This window comes from Pygocentrus nattereri, chromosome 26 (genome assembly GCF_015220715.1).
Source record: "Pygocentrus nattereri isolate fPygNat1 chromosome 26, fPygNat1.pri, whole genome shotgun sequence".
Taxonomy (NCBI): domain Eukaryota; kingdom Metazoa; phylum Chordata; class Actinopteri; order Characiformes; family Serrasalmidae; genus Pygocentrus; species Pygocentrus nattereri.
In genome coordinates this window covers 12,228,485-12,247,669 of record NC_051236.1, presented here as the reverse complement: position 1 = coordinate 12,247,669, position 19,185 = coordinate 12,228,485, and the positions used below count along the sequence as shown (strand labels likewise).

Here is a 19,185-nt window from a genome sequence, read left to right as displayed (position 1 = left end):
ACGGGATCAGGCTTGCTGCGGGGTGTGGCCACGGGATCAGGCTTGCCGCGGGGTGCGGCCACGGGGTCAGGAACTCGGGCTGGGGACTGCTGCACCAACCTGGAGGTACACACAGAAACGGGACCCTCTTGGCCGTTCAAGGTTCACTCGAGCTATAGGAAGCTTGCAGTGGCGCTTGAGAACGAACTGAGAACCATATGAAAGGTTATCTGCAGGTTCCTTCCATCTAGCCTCGTCTTGCGCTGCAGGTCACTCCTCCCTGCAGCGTTGCTCAAGACGGGAAGACTCAAGGCGCTTACCTGAGCTCTCATCGTCAGGACACAAGGCGGGATGGTCCTTTGCCTTTTCATGGGAACGGCGAGACGCTCGTGTGCCTCAGCGCCAGGGGATTTGCTGTCTCCGGCTTGGTGGTGTTGGGACATGTCTAACTCGGGCTGCTTAAAAACAGTTGGAGTTTCGTCCCAACGGAACAACTACATACCGGACTCTCGCTTCCTCACTGCGTCCTTTGGTGGCTGGTCTTTCTGTAACATGGACCGATGTTGATGCAGACGCATGTGTTGAGACAAGCGAGATTTATTATGGGCAAATCCAAAATCAGGGTCAAGACAGTCCAGGTTCAGGTAGCCAACACGAAGAGCAGGAGGGACAGACATGAACACAGAAGTCCAAACACTTAACAAAAACTCTTCAAGTAATACATATACTATGCACACCAGCCTTACATTAAACAGCACATAACAAACAAAGATGGGCAAAAATAGGGTTTTTAATACAAACCAGGACAACAAGGGACAGGTGGGAAACAAGTGGAAACAATCAGGGGTGGAGCCATTAAACAAGAGGGCAGGACTGAAAACCAAAACAGAAGCACATGGACAGGACTGTGAGGGGCCAATCGTGACAAATACTTTCTGTATTCTGAATATGTCTTCCCCATTCTTGTACTCCATTACATCCCACACCCACACATCCTGAGCTGACAAAGTTTGAACTTTGTTTATGTAACAAAATCTTATTTTTGGGGTGAGAAAATCAAATTTTATGCCTGAATTATGGCTTGTTTGGCACTTGTATTAATGGAGGTTAAAAGTTTTAACTATGTGGTTTTCAACCTATGGGCTGCCACACTCTCAGTGGGCTGTGGTATTAGCGCAAGGGAGCCATTAGGTGTCAGTTTTTTTGTTCATTTGTTTGTTTGCTTTTTTGCCACAAAAGACCTTACAATCTAAACCAAATGTAATTTTAAACATGACAAATATTGTTGTAATATTTACTTGCAAAAATAAAACATTTCAAGCGTATTGTTCTATCTAAGTTATGTTTATATTTTCAGTGCAGGTCAGTGTAAACCGTTTTACTTTTTGACCATTTGTGATTCAGTTATCATGTATAAATGGTTAAAATCAGTATTTCAAACATAACTATCTTGAGGCAGGGCCGTCCGTAAGTAGCCACTGTATTTCAGAGACACCCAAAAAAACAAGCATAAACTGAAACGAGAGAATGCAGCAGTGAGTATGCAGTGATATGTATACAGGAACTGAAAACTGCTCAGACGTTTTGTGAAGCTTTGAAGCCAAACATTCACATTCACTCCACCTGGAGACTAAACATAGCAAATATGCATCTGTCAAGTTGAGCCAAAATGCTGTTTGCAACTTTTCGCTCTCTTCAGCCAAACAAACATCTTCATCTCTTTAGGTGAGTGAGAATAATGATCACATCTGCTACATCTTCTTACAGGCTACAGAATCATTTGTGTGGTGCCACGAGTTGCAAAAGGTTGGGAACCTCTGCTCTAATTGATAGTCTAAATTTGAAGCTTCTCTGGTTTCATTTGATGTGTAAATGCATTTACCTCAGTCATACATTTGTAGTGGGGCAGGTTGTAACAATGGAGCACTTTGTATTTGACAAACACAAGCTTGCATTACAAATAACACTGTTATTTTTAATGGATAAATGTAGGTGTTTTATATAAAAGTTTGACAGGTACAGCACAAACAACCAAGTTTTAGAGGCTGAGACAAAAAGTGCTACACCTCCTCCTTCCTCTCTCCTCTACTTGATTAAGCATGATTACTTGATTTTAAAAAATCATTGATTAAATTTACCTTCTAGATGATTCAGTAGTGATTAGTTGGCACTCTGCATGATGATATTGCATATTTTAATTCTCCTCCTGCTCTCTTGGATGCACTGCCTCACAGTCTTTATATTTTATATTACACACTTTTATAATTCAGCCTTTTCAAAGGCTTTCTAGTTTATCTTTTACTGGTAAAGCATTTTGAAAGGCTATGCATAGCTTGTAATTATTCAGTTAAGGTAGTTAGGTCAGTTTTATATAGTTTGATCTGTATATAAAACTTGATTAATCATCACATTTCAATTAATTCAAGAAAATGAATATTTACTTGATTACTAACATAACTGATAGTGACAGTCTTAGATTATAACATAATATTAAAAATATGAAAGAATATTCCTGAGAATGTGTAACCTTTTAGATGGACTTCTATAGCGAAGACAATATGAAGCATTTAATTCCAAAATGCTGTATATCCATTCAGAACAAGTTCTTGAGATTGGTCAGTAATTTCAGTAATTTAAATGCATTTAATACAAGATTAATATGAAAGTACAAGCTCATTCTCTGTTACCTTCAGCTGAAGAGGAGAACTGTAGCACTGTAGTACATTCCTCTCTGCTAGAAAGAGTCTGAAAAAACATACACACACATGTAGCTCTGGACCCCTCACACTACCATAAAGTCTATGTGTCAATAAAACATTTAAGGGGCTTTTCAGACCCAATATATCTTAATTTTATTCAAGGTAATGTACTTACGTACATTTAAGTGTATTCTAGCAGAAATTAGGCATCAAAAGCTTGTGGAAAAGAAAAGCCAGGGTTATTACAGTTCAGACCATAATGAATTCATTCAGGCTGAGAGTACCTTGAATGTGACAGAAGCGTTATCCTCCAGCTCTATAATTTATAGAGCCAGGGTGAAAAGATCTTGTTTTAGGCAGAACTGTGAAAGGATTGTCAGGCACGGAAAGTGTGTTCTGTCTCGGAAATTAGATTGCGGTTGGCGATCAGATTATCCAGCAAGCACGCCAGTTATGGAGGGCCTTCTGTCTGTGTCTCCTGGTGGATCTCCCTCTATTTTAGTGAAGCTCCCATTGTTATCTTTTAAATGTGCTACATTATTCTGAATAGATGGGAAATTTCCGAAACAAGACAGATGAAGGTGAAGGGGAAGCTGGATGTATGCATATGCATACTACGGTGCGTATTTACTACAACCACAAACATTGTGAAACAATGAGTTAAGCCTATTTTGATTTAATCACTTTCAGTCAATCTAGGATTATATGCTAGGATAAGGTTGTTTGTCTTCGTGTGCAGCTGAAAGCTTATTGAACTGAAAAACTTTAAAACTGTGCTCATCTTTTCTTTCTCTGTGGAGCTGATTAGGGCTTGTGTCAGTACGTATTGCTGTAAAAGTAAGCTGAAAAGGTGGTGAAGTGGGTTTGATTCCCCAGCCGGGCGACCACTATCTTTTCTGTGTAGGGTTTGCATGTTCTGTGTGAGTTTCCTTCCACCTTCCAAAGGCCTGCAGTCAGGCCAATTGGACATGCTAAATTGCCTCCAGTTGTAAATGTGTGTGTGATTGTCTGTGTGTCTGCCCTGCAGTGGACTGGTGACCTGTCCGTGGTGTTTCCTGCCTTCCGCCCAGTAACCACTAGGATAGGCTCCAGCTCCCCCCCGCAACCCAGAAAAATATGCGGATTAGATAATATATGTGTAGATTGTCACCGTGAACCTGAGGGAGAAGCGGCTTAGAAATGTGTGTGTGTGTTTATGTGTGTGTGTGTGTGTGTGTGTGTGTGTGTGTGTGTGTGTGTGTATTGTAGCATTTGCAAAGGAAGAGACATGGGAAATGTTTTAAAGGTGTTTTAAAGGTGAATGCTCTTTTATTAATTGATGTAAGGGAAAACACTTTCCATTCATGGCAGACATTTAACCCACCTATCCAAACAAACGGCCCAGTACAGATTTATGCATGCATCATGTACGCATATCTCTTAGCATAACATCAACAACTTTTACAACAAGAAAGTCTCTCACTGAAAGCACAGTGCCCCTGAGAGCCTCTTTGCATGGCTGCTTTGCATGTCCATGCCTTCCATGCTCCCATAGCAGTGTAGCCAGTAGAGAGATGCCGCAGTATTATAATGGTAGTACTTATCATAGATTTTAACTAATTTGTGAAAAGATAAAAATGTTGAAGAGAGCGGTAGTCATTTAGAATGATTGTGAAAGCTGCATAACATTGAGAATGAAGTTATAATGAACTCAGCATTCAGAGTGCATCATACTGAAGCCTCATAACTCAGCAAGAAATTACTATAAATAAGTAATTACAACACATCAATTATCACTGGAAACCCACTGGAAACATCCTCTGGTGTCTAGCTTGTAGTATTTCAATTTAAATTAACTGAGGTATTGTTGAATAAAAAACACAGCAATTATTAATATGACAATAAATATGACATGATCTTAAGCTTTAAAATAGTAATTTAGTGTATGACATGCATTTAAAACTTATCTTTAAAAATAAGTGACTGAATTTCCAGTCCAGTTTGGAAAAAGTGGGGTAACTCTGGTAATTTTCCTGGTAAGAAGCTGATGTGGATTAAATGATATTTTCTACAATATTTCCAAACATGTTTAGTCACACTTGCAAGTAAGTCAAAAAATGATGCATGTTCACCCACTGATGGGTTTGGACTGACAATCACAGCAAAACCTTTAACTGCTGTTGGAGTATGTAAGGAGAAGGAAAGGAACACTGTATTTACAATGGCCTCTTCTTTCTACATCAAATTTGTTTCGCTGTATGGAGAGCATGTTTAGCTTGGAATCAAAATCAATCAATCAGTTTGATATGTTTAGATTATAATTCATGCTTAAATTGATTTTGTTGTTTTTAATCCCATTTTTCAATTTACAATGGGTTTTAAGAAGACATTCAGTATACGCATGTGAAAATAACATTTTTCCTAACTAATAACTAATAACAGTGAGTTCCTTACTGGATTTTGCTAGGTAAAACATAATATTTACTACTAGTACTTGTGTAAACTGAATTTGAGAGATGAGAAATAGGAAAGAAAAGGTAAAACGGCTTGCTGTGGTAATAAATTTCAGCATGTCGAATACCTTTTTGATTGTATAGAAAAAAATACGTGTTGAACTTTAATTCATATTAATGACAATTATTACTGCATTGATAATGAACTGGAAAGGCAATGGGAAATAAAGTCTTATATACAAAAATAACATTTCTGCAAATAAAAGCTAAACTTTAAGAAGTTGTAATTAGATTTTTTTAAACATCATTTTTTTTCTAGTGACAAAAAGCATCTATACCAAACATTTTACTACTATTTGCCAGCATTTCCCTTAACAGTTGTAGCTCTGAAGAATCTTATCCATTTTGGCAGCCAGAGCTTCATTTAGCGTCAGTCTTTAATATGTTTGATCTTGTTTACATGTTGATTTTGATTGGCAATGCCTGGGACATGTGAAAATACTGCTACGATAAAAAGACACTGGTGCTTTAATCACTGCCACTGTGGCTTAATGAACAGATCTTACGGTTAGTTTAATGAATCTGGCCCAGTGAGTCATATGTTTTCTATTGGTGGTAGTAGTTGCAAAGTCGCCTTTCAGTGCTGGTGAGTAGAGACCAGATCCAGACTATTCACTGCATGTGCAGGTGGTTTTATTGTCATGTCTCTGAACAAGGAAAAAATATTCTGTAACACTTTCCTGAAGGTCTTCGTTCATAACACTACATGTACATTTCATGACAAGTAGCATAAACCTATATCGACATAGGTAAAGCACCAACAAGCAAATCCAAGGATTATTAGGTATTTATAACATGTTATTCAGCGGCTACAGGGTCTTTAATGCACACTGGCTGAGCTATTTTTAGGTTAGAGAAGTGTGTAATAAAGCTTTGGGCCTGCTAGTGAACTCTGGCCATTTAAAGGATTAACCTGCATATTTAATCGGTCATTAAACTCTAATTCAGAATTATTGGTGATTTACTCCTCTGCTGTGCAAGTCTAATGGAGAGAACATTAGAAAAAGACATCAGTATTTTTTTAACTTATCCATGAGTGTGTCGTTACAGTCACGGCTTTTCTCACATTCTCAGTGCTACAGTATGTCATACAGAATCTTTATGTAATTGGTGCATATGAGCCATTCTGTTAGCCGTCCACATGCTGGGACACATTTGTTTCTTGTCTGAGAATAAAGCAGCGCCAAAGTTCTCTAGATGCTGAGAGTGTGCATCTTTTAAAAGTGCAGACCACAGACAGAGCAAGAGCGAAGCCAATCACACTGTCATATAAAGGAGAAGGAGGATCGGTCAGGCTGGCAGAACGGATGCTGTGCCACTGTCACTGCCAGAGACACGGCAAGAGGCAATCGTTTAGTCTGAGACAGGAGAAGATTAAACAGACCAATGAAGATTTGTGGAGAAACAGCCAGATACAATAGACGGACTAGTGCCTGCCATGTCTTTCTGTCGGCAGAAGAGGGGAGAACAGTGTGTCATCGTGGGCAGTATCAGCCTAGCTGTAAATTGGATAAATTTTTCCTTTTAACCCAGATCACACTAGAAGCCTGTAATACTTTTGCATTATTGGTGTAGTTTTTATTTCTATCATTTTTTGCTTTTTACACAAATGTATTATATTGTAGTTATTATATTTTATAATAAATAATAGTTTTAGTCCTACTAGTTATAGTAGTCACAACTTTACTCTGTGTTATATCACATATATGTTTATGGACTTTTAGGCCTTCAGAATCTTTTTACATTGTGTGAACATTTCATGATGAATGGACTGATAGAAATGATGAAAGGTATTACTATTATGAGATGTAACTGAAGATTTTTAGTTAGATGAATACAGTACTGTAAATGGACCACACTTCTTTTGAAGAGCCTTTAAGTTTATTTATTTTCAGTGTCAGAAGATATTTGCAATATCGGAAAACATATATAGCCTTCATTACAGCTTCCATTCTTTTTGGTAGATTTGCTTTCAGTTTTCAAAGAAATCTGAAGGGATATAATTTCACCTCTGAAGTTCAGTCTTAGAAGCATGTTCTGCTTCTCATGATCCAGTTAATCCAAAGACACATTCAGTGATGTTGAGGTCTGGGGTCGTCAGTCCGTTGTGCAGCTACTTTGTTTAATTTGTAAATTTTCCTTTTCCTTCTCTCAGTAAAGGAATATTGACAGCTATACGTCCTTTCAGACCTAGGAGCTTCATTTTTTCCTCTCTCATCCAGGTGAAATCTTTATCTGCTGTTTATCTGATGGGGACAGTTGTAGTGGTCTGCCAGGTCTTGCACTATTGTTAAAAGTCCCATTTTCTCTGAATGTTGTATTATTTTTTAACTAATAGTTGGGGACACTCTCTTTTCACTTATTTTCCTTTGACTTACTCCTTTCTTATGCAAGTGTTTTTTCTTATATCTAATGTCATGAATAGCCTTTTCTTAATGCCTGTTTTACATGGTATTATTGTTCTGGTGTCCTTTTTGCCTGTTTGAAGTGAGACTCAGCATTCAGCTCTAACAAAAGTACCAGACATTTGTTAAGCTTCAAGCAGCTACACCAGTTACATTCAAAGTAGCAAGAAAGAAAGATGATTAAAGATGCTCATCCTGCTGAGGGTTAGTTTTATATACACTCCAGGTGGTGGAATAACACTGCATTCATAGTTCTGATAAAAAGTGAGACAGGCTGAAGGGCATTCTTGCAGTTGCAGTTGTAGACGTTCCCTGCTATTAAGTAAAAGTCTGCAGGTTGTTTCTGTTTGCCAAGCTATAAAGGTGGTTAAGTACATCACCTGTGGCTGTTTACAGTCATTATGACAAGGTAATTGTCTTAGCAAGTCTTAGCAATGACTCTTGATTGTGATGAATTCTTGGGAGCAGGATTCTGAAGAGCACTTTGTCAACATCTCTCCCTGATTTGCTAATTAAAAAGCACTTGATGACTTTGTCCTTTCTTTGGTTTTATTTGCACAGTGCTTGACATGAACTGTGAAACCATTTGTTTTGTTTGGAATGAGTAAAGTTTTAAATGGCGTAGTTGGTAAGTTTTTACCAGTGATCTTCTTGTCAGATTTACTTAATAGGATAGAAAATGTCACTGTTTGTTTGGACATCAGAAACTTATGGTGCATTTTTTTATGAAACATTATTTATTATGGAAAAAGGTGGTCACATTTTATTTGGATGGTCCAATCCAGGGGCTCTCCAGATACCTAAATCACTAACAAACTTTCTAGTGATATCCAGTTGATTATCAACAATGGTATGGTTAGGGTTAGGAATAGGTTTAGGTTTTGCCTTGAGGTTAAGTTTAGGGTTAGGATTAGGGTTAGAAATAGATTTAATAAAATCTTTCATACTGAAGTTGAAGTTCTGCTTAAAGACAGAGCATTTAGCCTACTTTTTTTTTAATAATCTTTTTAATGGGTTTATAACAAGGGAAATCACACACAACAACAGAGAAAAGACAAAGAACAAAACAAGACCATTGTTAAAAAAGAAAAAAAAATAGATCAAATCTAAATGGATAAATACAAAAAAATAAAAAATAAAAATACCAGTGTCAGTTTAAAGCAACTTGAAAAGGATATTACACTTCTAAGAAGTAGATAAATACTTATAAGTAATTTGTAGGAAATACTTTAAACCCTGAGATATTATTTTAAGGGAGGTCCAATGAAGAGAATGTGTCTAAGTTATTTAAAAAAGGGTTCCAAGTGTTATAAAATCTTTGCATGGAACTTAACACTTCTAATCTTCTCCATTTTCACCACATTACACAATTCTAAGATCCACATAGAGTGAGAAGGGGGGATAGGAGATTTCCACCTCAAATGTATAAGTTTCCTAGCAAGGAGAGTGGCCATAGCAACAAAATCTACCTCCACAGATCTCAAAGTGGGTGGTTCGGGGAACACACTAAACAGGTGATTTAGACATGTGGTTCAAGAGTTTGTCCCAGTATATCAGATAAAGACTGAAAAATCTCAGACCAAAATGAGTGTAGTGAGGGACAGGACCAAAAAGAATCGAAATGGTTTGCTACTGCTTGACGGCATTTATCACAGGTCGGATCAATATTGTTGTATATATTAGAGTCTGAGTTTAGTAAAATGGAAGCAGTGAACAATCTTACATTGAATTAGCCCATGTTTAGCACATATACAGATTCTGTGAATCTGTGTACACAGATTCCCGTAGTTCTTTTGAAACAGGTTCCTCCAGCTCTGATTCCCAAAGGGCTTTGATATGCTCTAGGGATGACATTCGTAATAAATGGATCTGTCCATATAAATGAGATATTAGGCCTTTAGAAAAGGGGGATATGACTGAGCATTTACAAAGCATCTACAGTGGTCCATCCAAATAATGTGTCACCAAAAAGTCTCAAGAGCTTCATCTTTTAAGTAAATAACGAACGCAGGCGATAGCTGCCCTCGGGTCTGACAGAAATAATGCAAATTACTGAATAAACAAATCATTAAATTCAGAGAGCCAGTCTCACACTGTGAGTTTGACACAATTTCACAGGTGTTTTAAGCCTCCCGCAGTAGTGAAATAGCCCTGCGGAGCCCTGGGGGTTTGAGCCTGAGAACTGAATTGGAGGGAAATCAGTGATATGAGGACAAGTGTCTGTGTGTGGAGATCTGAACCCCTGGCGGGACCTAACACAGGCGGCCAGCTTGGACAGACTCTGCCAGCACTTTACAAATCAAAATGGAGGAGGGTGGCCTGGGAGGAAATCGATGGGAGGCGGGCAAGTGTAATCCAACATCCATCCAAGATTCACATTAGTGGTGAGGCCCTGAGACTCGGCAGAAAAGGCAGAGCGCCTGACTGTGATTTGAACAAGTGGACTTAGAGCAGAGATATAGAGCCCCCTGCGGCAACTCCGCTCTGCTGTGGCATACGATGAAAGCCACGAAGGTACTTTTTTCCACTTTCTGCTGTTTTTCAAGGGCAAAAATGGCAATTAGCCTGATGACTCATAACGAGTTTTATTCTGCTGAATTGCCTTTTGATCACCAGTCACTCTGGAGGTGTGCTCACTAAAGTGGTTTGCACTGCCAGAAATGAGGGGAGTAGCATACGATCTTAAAAATAGAGGTTCTTTAGAATAATCAACCAGTAAGTGAACCACTTAAAGGGCTTTGCATTTTTTCTTACATTCTGCTTTTTCTCTTGAGGTTCACATAGAGTGTGTGTGTTTATTAGTTTTATGCACCAAAAAGAGTCATAATTAATTTTTACATGGCCAATTTCCATCCTCACTTTGTCTCTTAGAATTAGAAGCATGGACTGGTTCCTGTTACTGTGTCTTTAAGACTGATATGTAAATGATTTCTGTTCTGACAAGCTGCCCTGTATTGTGCCTTATTCAAAAAGCCATCCAGGCTGAAACACTCTTTATAACTTCAGCATGAAGGGGGACTAGAATACCATTGCTGTAGGCAGAATAGATATACGCAGATGAGGTAGATACACTATATTGCTAAAAGTATTCAGTCACCCATCCAAATAATTGAATTCAGGTGTTCCAATCACATCCATGGCTGCAGGTGTATACAACCAAGCACCTAGGCATGCAGACTGCTTCTACAAACATTTGTGAAACAATAGGTCGCTCTCAGGAGCTCAGTGAATTCCAGCATGGTACTGTGATAGGATGCCACCTGTGCAACAAGTCCAGGAAGAATGGTCAAAAATTCCCATAAACACACTCCTAAACCTTGTGGAAAGCCATCCCATAAAAGTTGAAGCTGTTATAGCTGCAAAGGGTGGGCCGACATATTAAACCGTATGGATTAAGAATGGGATGTCGCTCAATTTCATATGTGTGTGAAGGCAGATGAGTGAATACTTTTGGCAATATAATGTATATCGCTGTTGTCGTAAGAAAACCTCGTATCTACAAAATGGTAACTTTACAGGAAAAGGAAAAACACACTGTACTTTTAATGTAAGTCAATGGAACCAGACTTTTTTTCCCAAGTAATTTTGGGCAGTTTCTTTTGTTGAATTCATCATGAAATTTACACACAATGTAAAGAACAGCAGGAAAACGTTTTTCTCAGACAACAAAAATGGAGATACAAGATTTTGTTCTGACAGCAGTGATATGCAAATTTCTTGTTTTTGTGACATAACAGAAATAAAAAAATTGAAAACAGGCTGTTTAAGCAAAGTTTAATTTTGGACTAAATGGACTGCAAACAAATGATTGGTAGTAAGCCAGGTTATCCCAACATGCTTTTTGGCTTAACAAAGCACTGTACCCCTGCATTTTGAATCATGTTGAACAAGTTAGTTTTCTGTGTTTCATTTGGAAGGGCATTAAATGAAACTAGTGATGCTACCAGGTTGGTGGGAAGTTGATGTCAATTAGTACAGCTCTGAGGAGACTTCCACAGCACATCTATGGGTTTAGAACTTTGAAATGACCTACTTGTCCTCTCATTAATTGGGTAAGAGGAGTAACCTTTCCTTTACAAAAGAGAAGCATGACTTTATTCTCTCCCATTGGAAAGTGATCTGACCTTAATCTGTCAGAAGGAAAAGAGAGCTCCCTTACTCTCCCAGGGGCATCATGTTTCTGGCCTGGAGATGTAGGTATTGGATTTTAATCGGTCAGGGCATCTTAGGAGATCGCCCGCATGTCATACAGTATCATCAAGCTAATTAGGTGGAACTGAACACAGTCAGGAGTTTAATGGCATTAGGGTTTTAGATGGGGGGAGACAGCAGAATTAACCGAGCAATAGAATCAATGTGTATTAGCTTTGGTCTGAAGACCTACAGGATTTCAGTCAAGATGCCATAAACTTGATATACATCATTAGAGTCAGAGGTCCAATGACATTATCCCACTAATAGAAATTATACAAGTGAGTCTTGATTACATAGAAGTTGTTCTATGTAGTATTTATGGCATTCTAACAAGATTTGGCTGGCCATACGAGTATCACTGTGGCCACACAGCATCCCAGTGGTTTGTCACAGGTCTGTTTCTGTGATAGTGTCATAATGGCAACCCACATTGCTCATTTGGGGCTAATCCAAGGGGACCATTCTCACTCTTCCGATCTCCCTCACTATCAGACCCCGCTGAGCAGCTCGGAGTGTGTGGTAATGATGATGAAATTAGAGTGGATAGTTAGATTTTGTTCCTAGTTGTTTTGCTGAGAGTGTGTTGTCGCCATGGTAAAGCCTGCGTGTTTAGCTGGTAGTAGGTGAGAGCTGGTCTATATTAGAGATTAACTTGTCCATTTCGGCCAACTTTACAATAACATTCAGTGCAGTATACATTAACCTCAGCAGACATGAAGCTGGAAAATGGAAAAGAATAGCTTAGAATAGCTTTCCATAAATTAGCCTGTATTTTGCATTAGCCTAGTGCCCTGCAGATTGAAATGCTCTGCATTTGTTGAAGTTAATTAAAGGACCCATATGATGGAAGTGTGTCCTCTGCTTTTTTGAATAAAACATTTTAATACAGTATGTAAATGCTGTTAAAGTACAGTCCATATATGGAAACTAAGCTGCAAAAAACATCCATCCATCCATCCATGCATCCATTTTCTAAGCCGCTTATCCCTCAGGGTCGCGGGGGGGTGCTGGAGCCTATCCCAGTAGTCATTGGGCAGAAAGCAGGATACACCCTGGACAGGTTGCTGCAAAAAACAGCTAACTTTAAATTTGTTGTTCTTGTGATATCATGAAAAAAATTAATAAGTTTACATGTATCCTCCTATTCAGCCTACAACAGTTTAGCCCCATCCATTCCAACTGAAGTTATAGGAGTGTTTTAGCCTGGACTGAACTTAGCCTAAACAAAGCATGATACAGGGCAGCATAGCTTGTAAAAAGAGCATGGCTAATAGAATGGGATGCTGTGGAGCAGCCACAGTGGTGCAACTAGGATCTTATAGGACCCAGCGCAAAAATAAATAATAATAATTACTTCCAATTCAAGCAAGAGAACACCGGAGTGTGTTATCGCAAAATAACATCACGGCTGTCAACACACAACCTCGAGTGTTCTATTGCTTTTATACAACAGTTAAATAAAGTAAGAAATTAATAAATGGGGCCATTTAAAAGTGTCAATTTTCTGTTTATGTGCAAAGTATGAAGTAAAAACATCCAGTGGCTTGAACGTCTCCTACAGCTGTCAAAGTAGTTGCTTAGCAATGGTGTCTCAATGAAGTGATATAGTGTTTGTGAAAAAGCATACTGTTACGGCGAAATATCAGCACAGTTAGAATGCTTCTGAACCAATCAGCTTGTGTAGCAGGAACTGTTGTATTATATTGATATATCTCAAAAAGGTTATTATAATGTAAGGATGCTACTCCTCCCACTATCATCTTACCTTAATCTAAATGTTTACAATACAGTTCCTAATGTGCATTTTATGTTCGGATTGCAAAAATTACACCTGTTATTTAGCTTTCAGAAGCGCCACTGACTAAATAAAAATTACATAGATTCCAGAGAACCTTTGCTGTGTAATGTACATATTTTGATAAACTATATGTTAAAGATTTTTATTATAAACAGTAAATTTTAAATGTTGAGGGTAAAGGATCCATTTGAAAATGGTTACTGTGGAAGTGTTTCTGTGATCTAATTTTATCAGTACCTTGGGCCCCAGTGCAGTTGCCCCCAGTAGTTACACCACTGAGCAGCCATAAATGAGTCTCAAACTCACCATGGCCAATGTCGAGCATCGGCTAGAAGGACTTAAACCACCAACTTTAGGCAGTGGAGCAGTGAACTGTGTTCTCTTGATGTGCTGAAGCTCCATCTTATACCTTTGGGATGAGTTGGAGTGACATTTGTGATCCAGAACTAATCATCTAAACATCAGAGACCTCACTAATGCTCTTGGGGCTGAATGCAGCAATTTTCCAACATCTAGTGTAAAGCCTTCCCAGAAGAGTAGAGGCTCTGTTACTGCAGCAAAGGTAGACAAGCTGCCTATTACTACCCTTGATTTCATAGGAAACACTAGATGAGCAGGTTTCCTCAGGTTTTTGGACAAATAATGTATAATATGAATGTGTAACGGGGAGCGAGGAGGCGGACGCATGTGCTGAGATAAGTGAGATTTATTAGGAGCAAATCCAGGGTCATGATCAAGACTGTCCATGTTCATGTAGCCAACACGGATAGATCGGGCGGCAGACATGACAAACCAGAGTACAACCAACACAGAGATACAAACATCCAACAGAGACCAATATGTCGAACAAAGACCAGCGAACACAAGGGACAAACACAGGGCTTAAATACACAGGGAATATGAGGGTCAGGTGAAAACAATCAGGGCGGAGTTACAAAACCAAAACAATCATGACAGAATGATATAGGATGAAGCATATGGGCAATAGTCTTAATACCCTACTATTATGTTAATGTCATCAAACTCAAGTAACATAACATCAAAAATTCTCATATCACTACTACTAACTATTTCAAGAGCAAGTAAATATATATAACTTGTGTCATTTATATTTATTTGCATATTTAGGCAGTACACTAGCTTTAACCAAAGTATCCCATTTTTTTCTTTATTGTATCTGTACCAGAATCTGAGGAAGGTAATCTGATGTTTAAGCACCTTAAGCATTTGCAAGCATGTACATATTTAATTTCAGCAGGGACTGTGATATGTCTGCTGCCACTGTTAATGAAATCATTAATCAGCTCAGCTCCTTGTGTTTGCTGAGCGGCTGTGCTCATATTTCTCTGTCTCAGCCAGCCTCGGATGCAGATGAATATCAAATGTTAGCTCAGCCGCATCACAGAGAGGGGGATTCAGTAACCGAATAAGCTTGTATTGACTTTACATTTTGTTAATTTACATTTGCAGAGCTGATGAGCTGATTTTCATCTGTGGTAAGAGACTGTAAGGAATTTATGCTAAATCACCCAAAGAATTTAGCTGTGTATGTTTTAGGAGCATCTCTGGTGGAAATGTGTAATTGCAGAAAATGTACAGAAGAACATTTTGAACCATTGGTAGTGCTTCGAACCCCTTTCCCGAGAAGATGAATTGGATGATTGTAAATGCAATGAAAGAATATTTAAACAGAACGCAGTCAAAACTTGGTGAAGGATGTGTCTTTTCATTTGAGTCTGTTACCTTCTATTGTCATTATGCCTTCATCAGTATAATGTTGAATTTACATTTGAGACATAATCATGAGGAAATCTATTTCAGACTTGCAGCGGTGTGTGCGCACACACACACACACACACAGACACCAAATTTTAGTTATTATTATTTTACTTCTTTCAATTTTAACAAAAAAGAATTTGATTGCAGCTTTAAATAAAATTGTCATTTTTTGTAGTTAGTTACAGATCTTTTGCATTTGCCTGAAGTCTGTAAGCCATAAACATCATCAGCATCAGATCTCTTCTCTGGTGATGCTCTGGCAGGTCTGTACAGTTTCAGTTTCTGCTGTTTTTGGTGGCTTTTGACTTTAGCCTCAACTTCTGTGTGGTTCAGGTTTGGGTTGGGCAGTCATGAACATTCCACATTCTGCACTGAAAAATTCCATAAATGTTTCAGTAGCATGTTTTAAGTCGTTGTCCTACTGCAATGTGGAGTGTTTCTGTTGAGTTTTGAAGCATTTGGTTGGATCCGGTCAGTTTAGAAGCTTCTGTTTATGGCTGCCATCAGCAGTTGAGTGATCTGCCAGGTTTTTTACTATTGCAAACCACACTGGCACATTCTGGCATCCTAATGGTATACTGGCTTTGGTCCTAAAATCTCATTAGAAATGTTCAAATCCATAGGATGTTACAAGTGAAGAATGTTGCTTTATTGTGATGATTATTAATAATATGTTTATCTTATCATATTAGTCCATTATCACTCTCCCACTTCTCCCCTCACCTCTTCCACTAAGCATTGTTTAGTAGCTTTTGAGTGAACATGCATGGACTACTAATTAAACCCACTCATTAATAGACATTTAACACCTGTCTCACACTGTAGCGACCTCCTTACCTGTTCATATTTACATGTTTTTAAGGCAATCATGGATTAAATCCTCATTCTCCTTATTTTTAATTAACATCTGTAATTTGTAATCCGAACACTTCTGTCCTCTGATTAGGCTCAATTCTTATTCCCATAATTCACTTTTGTAGATTCATTAGTTCCTTTCAAAGTTTCTTCCTCCTGCTCTCAGGGAGTTTTTCCTTGCCACCATCTTGCTCGCTAGGGGCATGGACCCAGATTTCTGTAAAGCTGCTTTGTGATAATAGCAGGTGTAAAAAGCACCATACACATGCATTCAAACTGAATTGGACTGAAGATTGTATTTTGTCACCATTTCATGAAACCGGAGCTTAGTGTTGTGTCTAACAACAGCCATTAACTGTGGTAAAATCACCATAATGCACACCCTCTCACTGTATATTGCTTTATTTTGACTCACCAAATTTTTTTATATAGTTACTGAGCTCTCACTGTGAAACACCAAAGCCATATAATTTGAGGGTGTCATAATATAGTTTAACATATAGGCTGCATGGATAATTTTGTTTTTATTTTTTAGAGCTGAAATAACAAAAATGTACCATTAGTTTTACTAAAGTATTGTAATGTAATCCTCTTGTATGGTTCTGTATCTGCTCCTAGGTGCTCATGGTCCAGGGAGGTGGGCATCAGTGTACCCTGAATGTGGGGAGAGGAACCAGTCACCTGTGGACATTCCAGATGAAGATGCAAACATCTCCCAGGAGTGCCAGGAACTCACACTGGAAGGTTTTGCGGTCAAATCATCTAACAAGACCTCCATGAAGAACACAGGCAAAACAGGTTAGATAGAAAAGTAGTTAGATTCTAACATTCATAACATTCATAAAGAGTCTCATGCAATGTATAAGGAAAGCAGTGTTTTTGAAGCGAAAACGATGCTTATATTTAAACTTATCTTAAGAATATATTGTGATATAAAACATAATAATAGATACACAATTCATATGTACTATGTAAAGATGTATATAACATAAGAATAGAATGTATAAAAATATTTTTTACATGTCTATTCAAACAGCCATTGAAGTCCTGTCTTAATAGTTCTTAATAAAATGTAACATATATATATAAATCGGTTTCCATAAAAGCACATAATATATTTATTGAATAAAACAACATACATTTAAGAAAAAAGAGAATAATTCATCTGTGCCTTTGACCTTGTAAGACCAATCTGTTTAGACATAAAATAAAATTTTGACACATTAAATATGATGAAGAGTGACATCATTTAACCCTTAAGTTCAAAAAGCAGTTGAATGTTGTGTTTATTCAACATTGATCATTTACCATTTAACACTGACATTAGAAAGTTCTAACCTTGATAAAAAGAGAGCATGGCAGCCAGTTTGATTGGGTTGGACTTCTCATGTAATTTTGAATAAAACATGTAAATATATTTACTGAGGTGGGGAAATCTGTTTTTTTTTTTGGGGGGGGGGGGGTGAATATGTAAATGAAACCGTTGGGGGAAAAAAGTATGATTTCTTTTCAATAAGCTTGTCCATATGGCACCCAATCTCTCAGCTCATAAAGATGTATCGCCCAGGGTGTTCAGCCACATAAAACTATTGTTCCAACTAGAACTGCTGGTGAACAATACCATTTACTCAGTGTTTCTTTCACAACCAAGCAGCCATGGGTGTCTGTGTGTTGTACTGACCACATTTCCAATTAGGACTGAAGCAAAGAAATTACAGTTTTAAAGAGTTTTATGTTTCTTCCGTCAAGACTATTTTTAAAATTATCACAAATATCAAAATAATTGCTCTGCACATTTGATGCAAAGATGGGAGTTTTTTCCCCTGCAGTATTTCATCATGACACATGATTGCATCAGGTCTTTGTTTGAAGTGAGTTGGCCAACCACCACTCCCCCCTGCCTCAGCTAAAGAACAAGCCCAAACAAATATCAAACACGCCTTTTGCAAAGTCTGACACATCCCCATTGATCTTGGCCTTTGCTGTGCCACGTATCGGCTTTTTATAGCAAACACGGATTGAAGATCTCTCTGGGTCCCATTTTAATGCATGCTCTGCTCTGAAACTTTGGGCAGCATTTATGATAATGCTCTGCAACTGGGCTCCTGCATGGCCCTCCACAAAGCACCAACAAAACAAGAGCTGTAGGGGACAGCAGAGTTAGTTGGTGCAGTTTTCACTCCCTGCTGTATATCCTAGCCATAAAATACATTAAAATAACCCAACCAGCAACAAGTGAAAACCGAACATCGTAACTAAACAGCAGATAGTTTCGGTGTCAGAAAATATTCCCTGGAAGTAGTGGATTCTTGGCTAAATTCATGTTGCGCAGTTGTGACAACCATCCCCACCAACCATGACAAAAGTCTATAGTTTCAAAGAATAAAGCAAAAAATAGAAACGGTCTGAGCTTTTAGTTTAAACCAAACCACGAATAAAAATATTCAGTGGCAACCAAATAACATTTTTGAATCCACTGAATGTCAGGAATGCTCTATTTATTTTATGACTTGTATGTTTTGAAGAGCAAGAAGAAAAGAATAAAGAATAAAGCAAGAATAAAACTCAGCTACTTTATTAACTCTTTTTTACTGGACTACATTAAAACATCACAATTTATTATAAACAGTCTTTTTTTTAATTAAGCATTGTATTGTTAAATACGTATTTATCACCAAATTAACACCATGTGACAAATTTAATGTTAAGTTAATATAAACAGTTGTTTTAGTTAGTGTGTTATTTAGTATGTGTGAGGTGTATAATATAAAGTAACGCATGTTTATATTACAAAACATGCTAGTCAACCCCAAATGCATGGTGCCAACCAGGCACTCATGTCTCATCATAGATAGGTAACATTACTAATCATTCTCTTTATAAATATTCTAAAAAACTAAAAATAACATAAAACTAAAACTTAAAAACTAAAAAATAACATGTTTTCAATAACAGTTCTGTAATGTTTTATTCAGACTACATTT

General features: G+C 37.9%; 1 protein-coding gene across 2 annotated transcripts in view; it reads left to right on the top strand.

The window, feature by feature from the left end:
* The window catches only part of ca16b (carbonic anhydrase XVI b), a 122,632-nt gene that overhangs the window by 47,366 nt on the left and 56,081 nt on the right, over positions 1 to 19,185 (top strand). For both annotated transcript variants that reach the window (XM_037534940.1, XM_037534939.1), the window contains exon 3: positions 16,820 to 16,999. In XM_037534940.1, the coding sequence (XP_037390837.1) occupies positions 16,820 to 16,999 (180 nt within the window). The remainder of the gene's footprint in view (positions 1 to 16,819; positions 17,000 to 19,185) is intronic.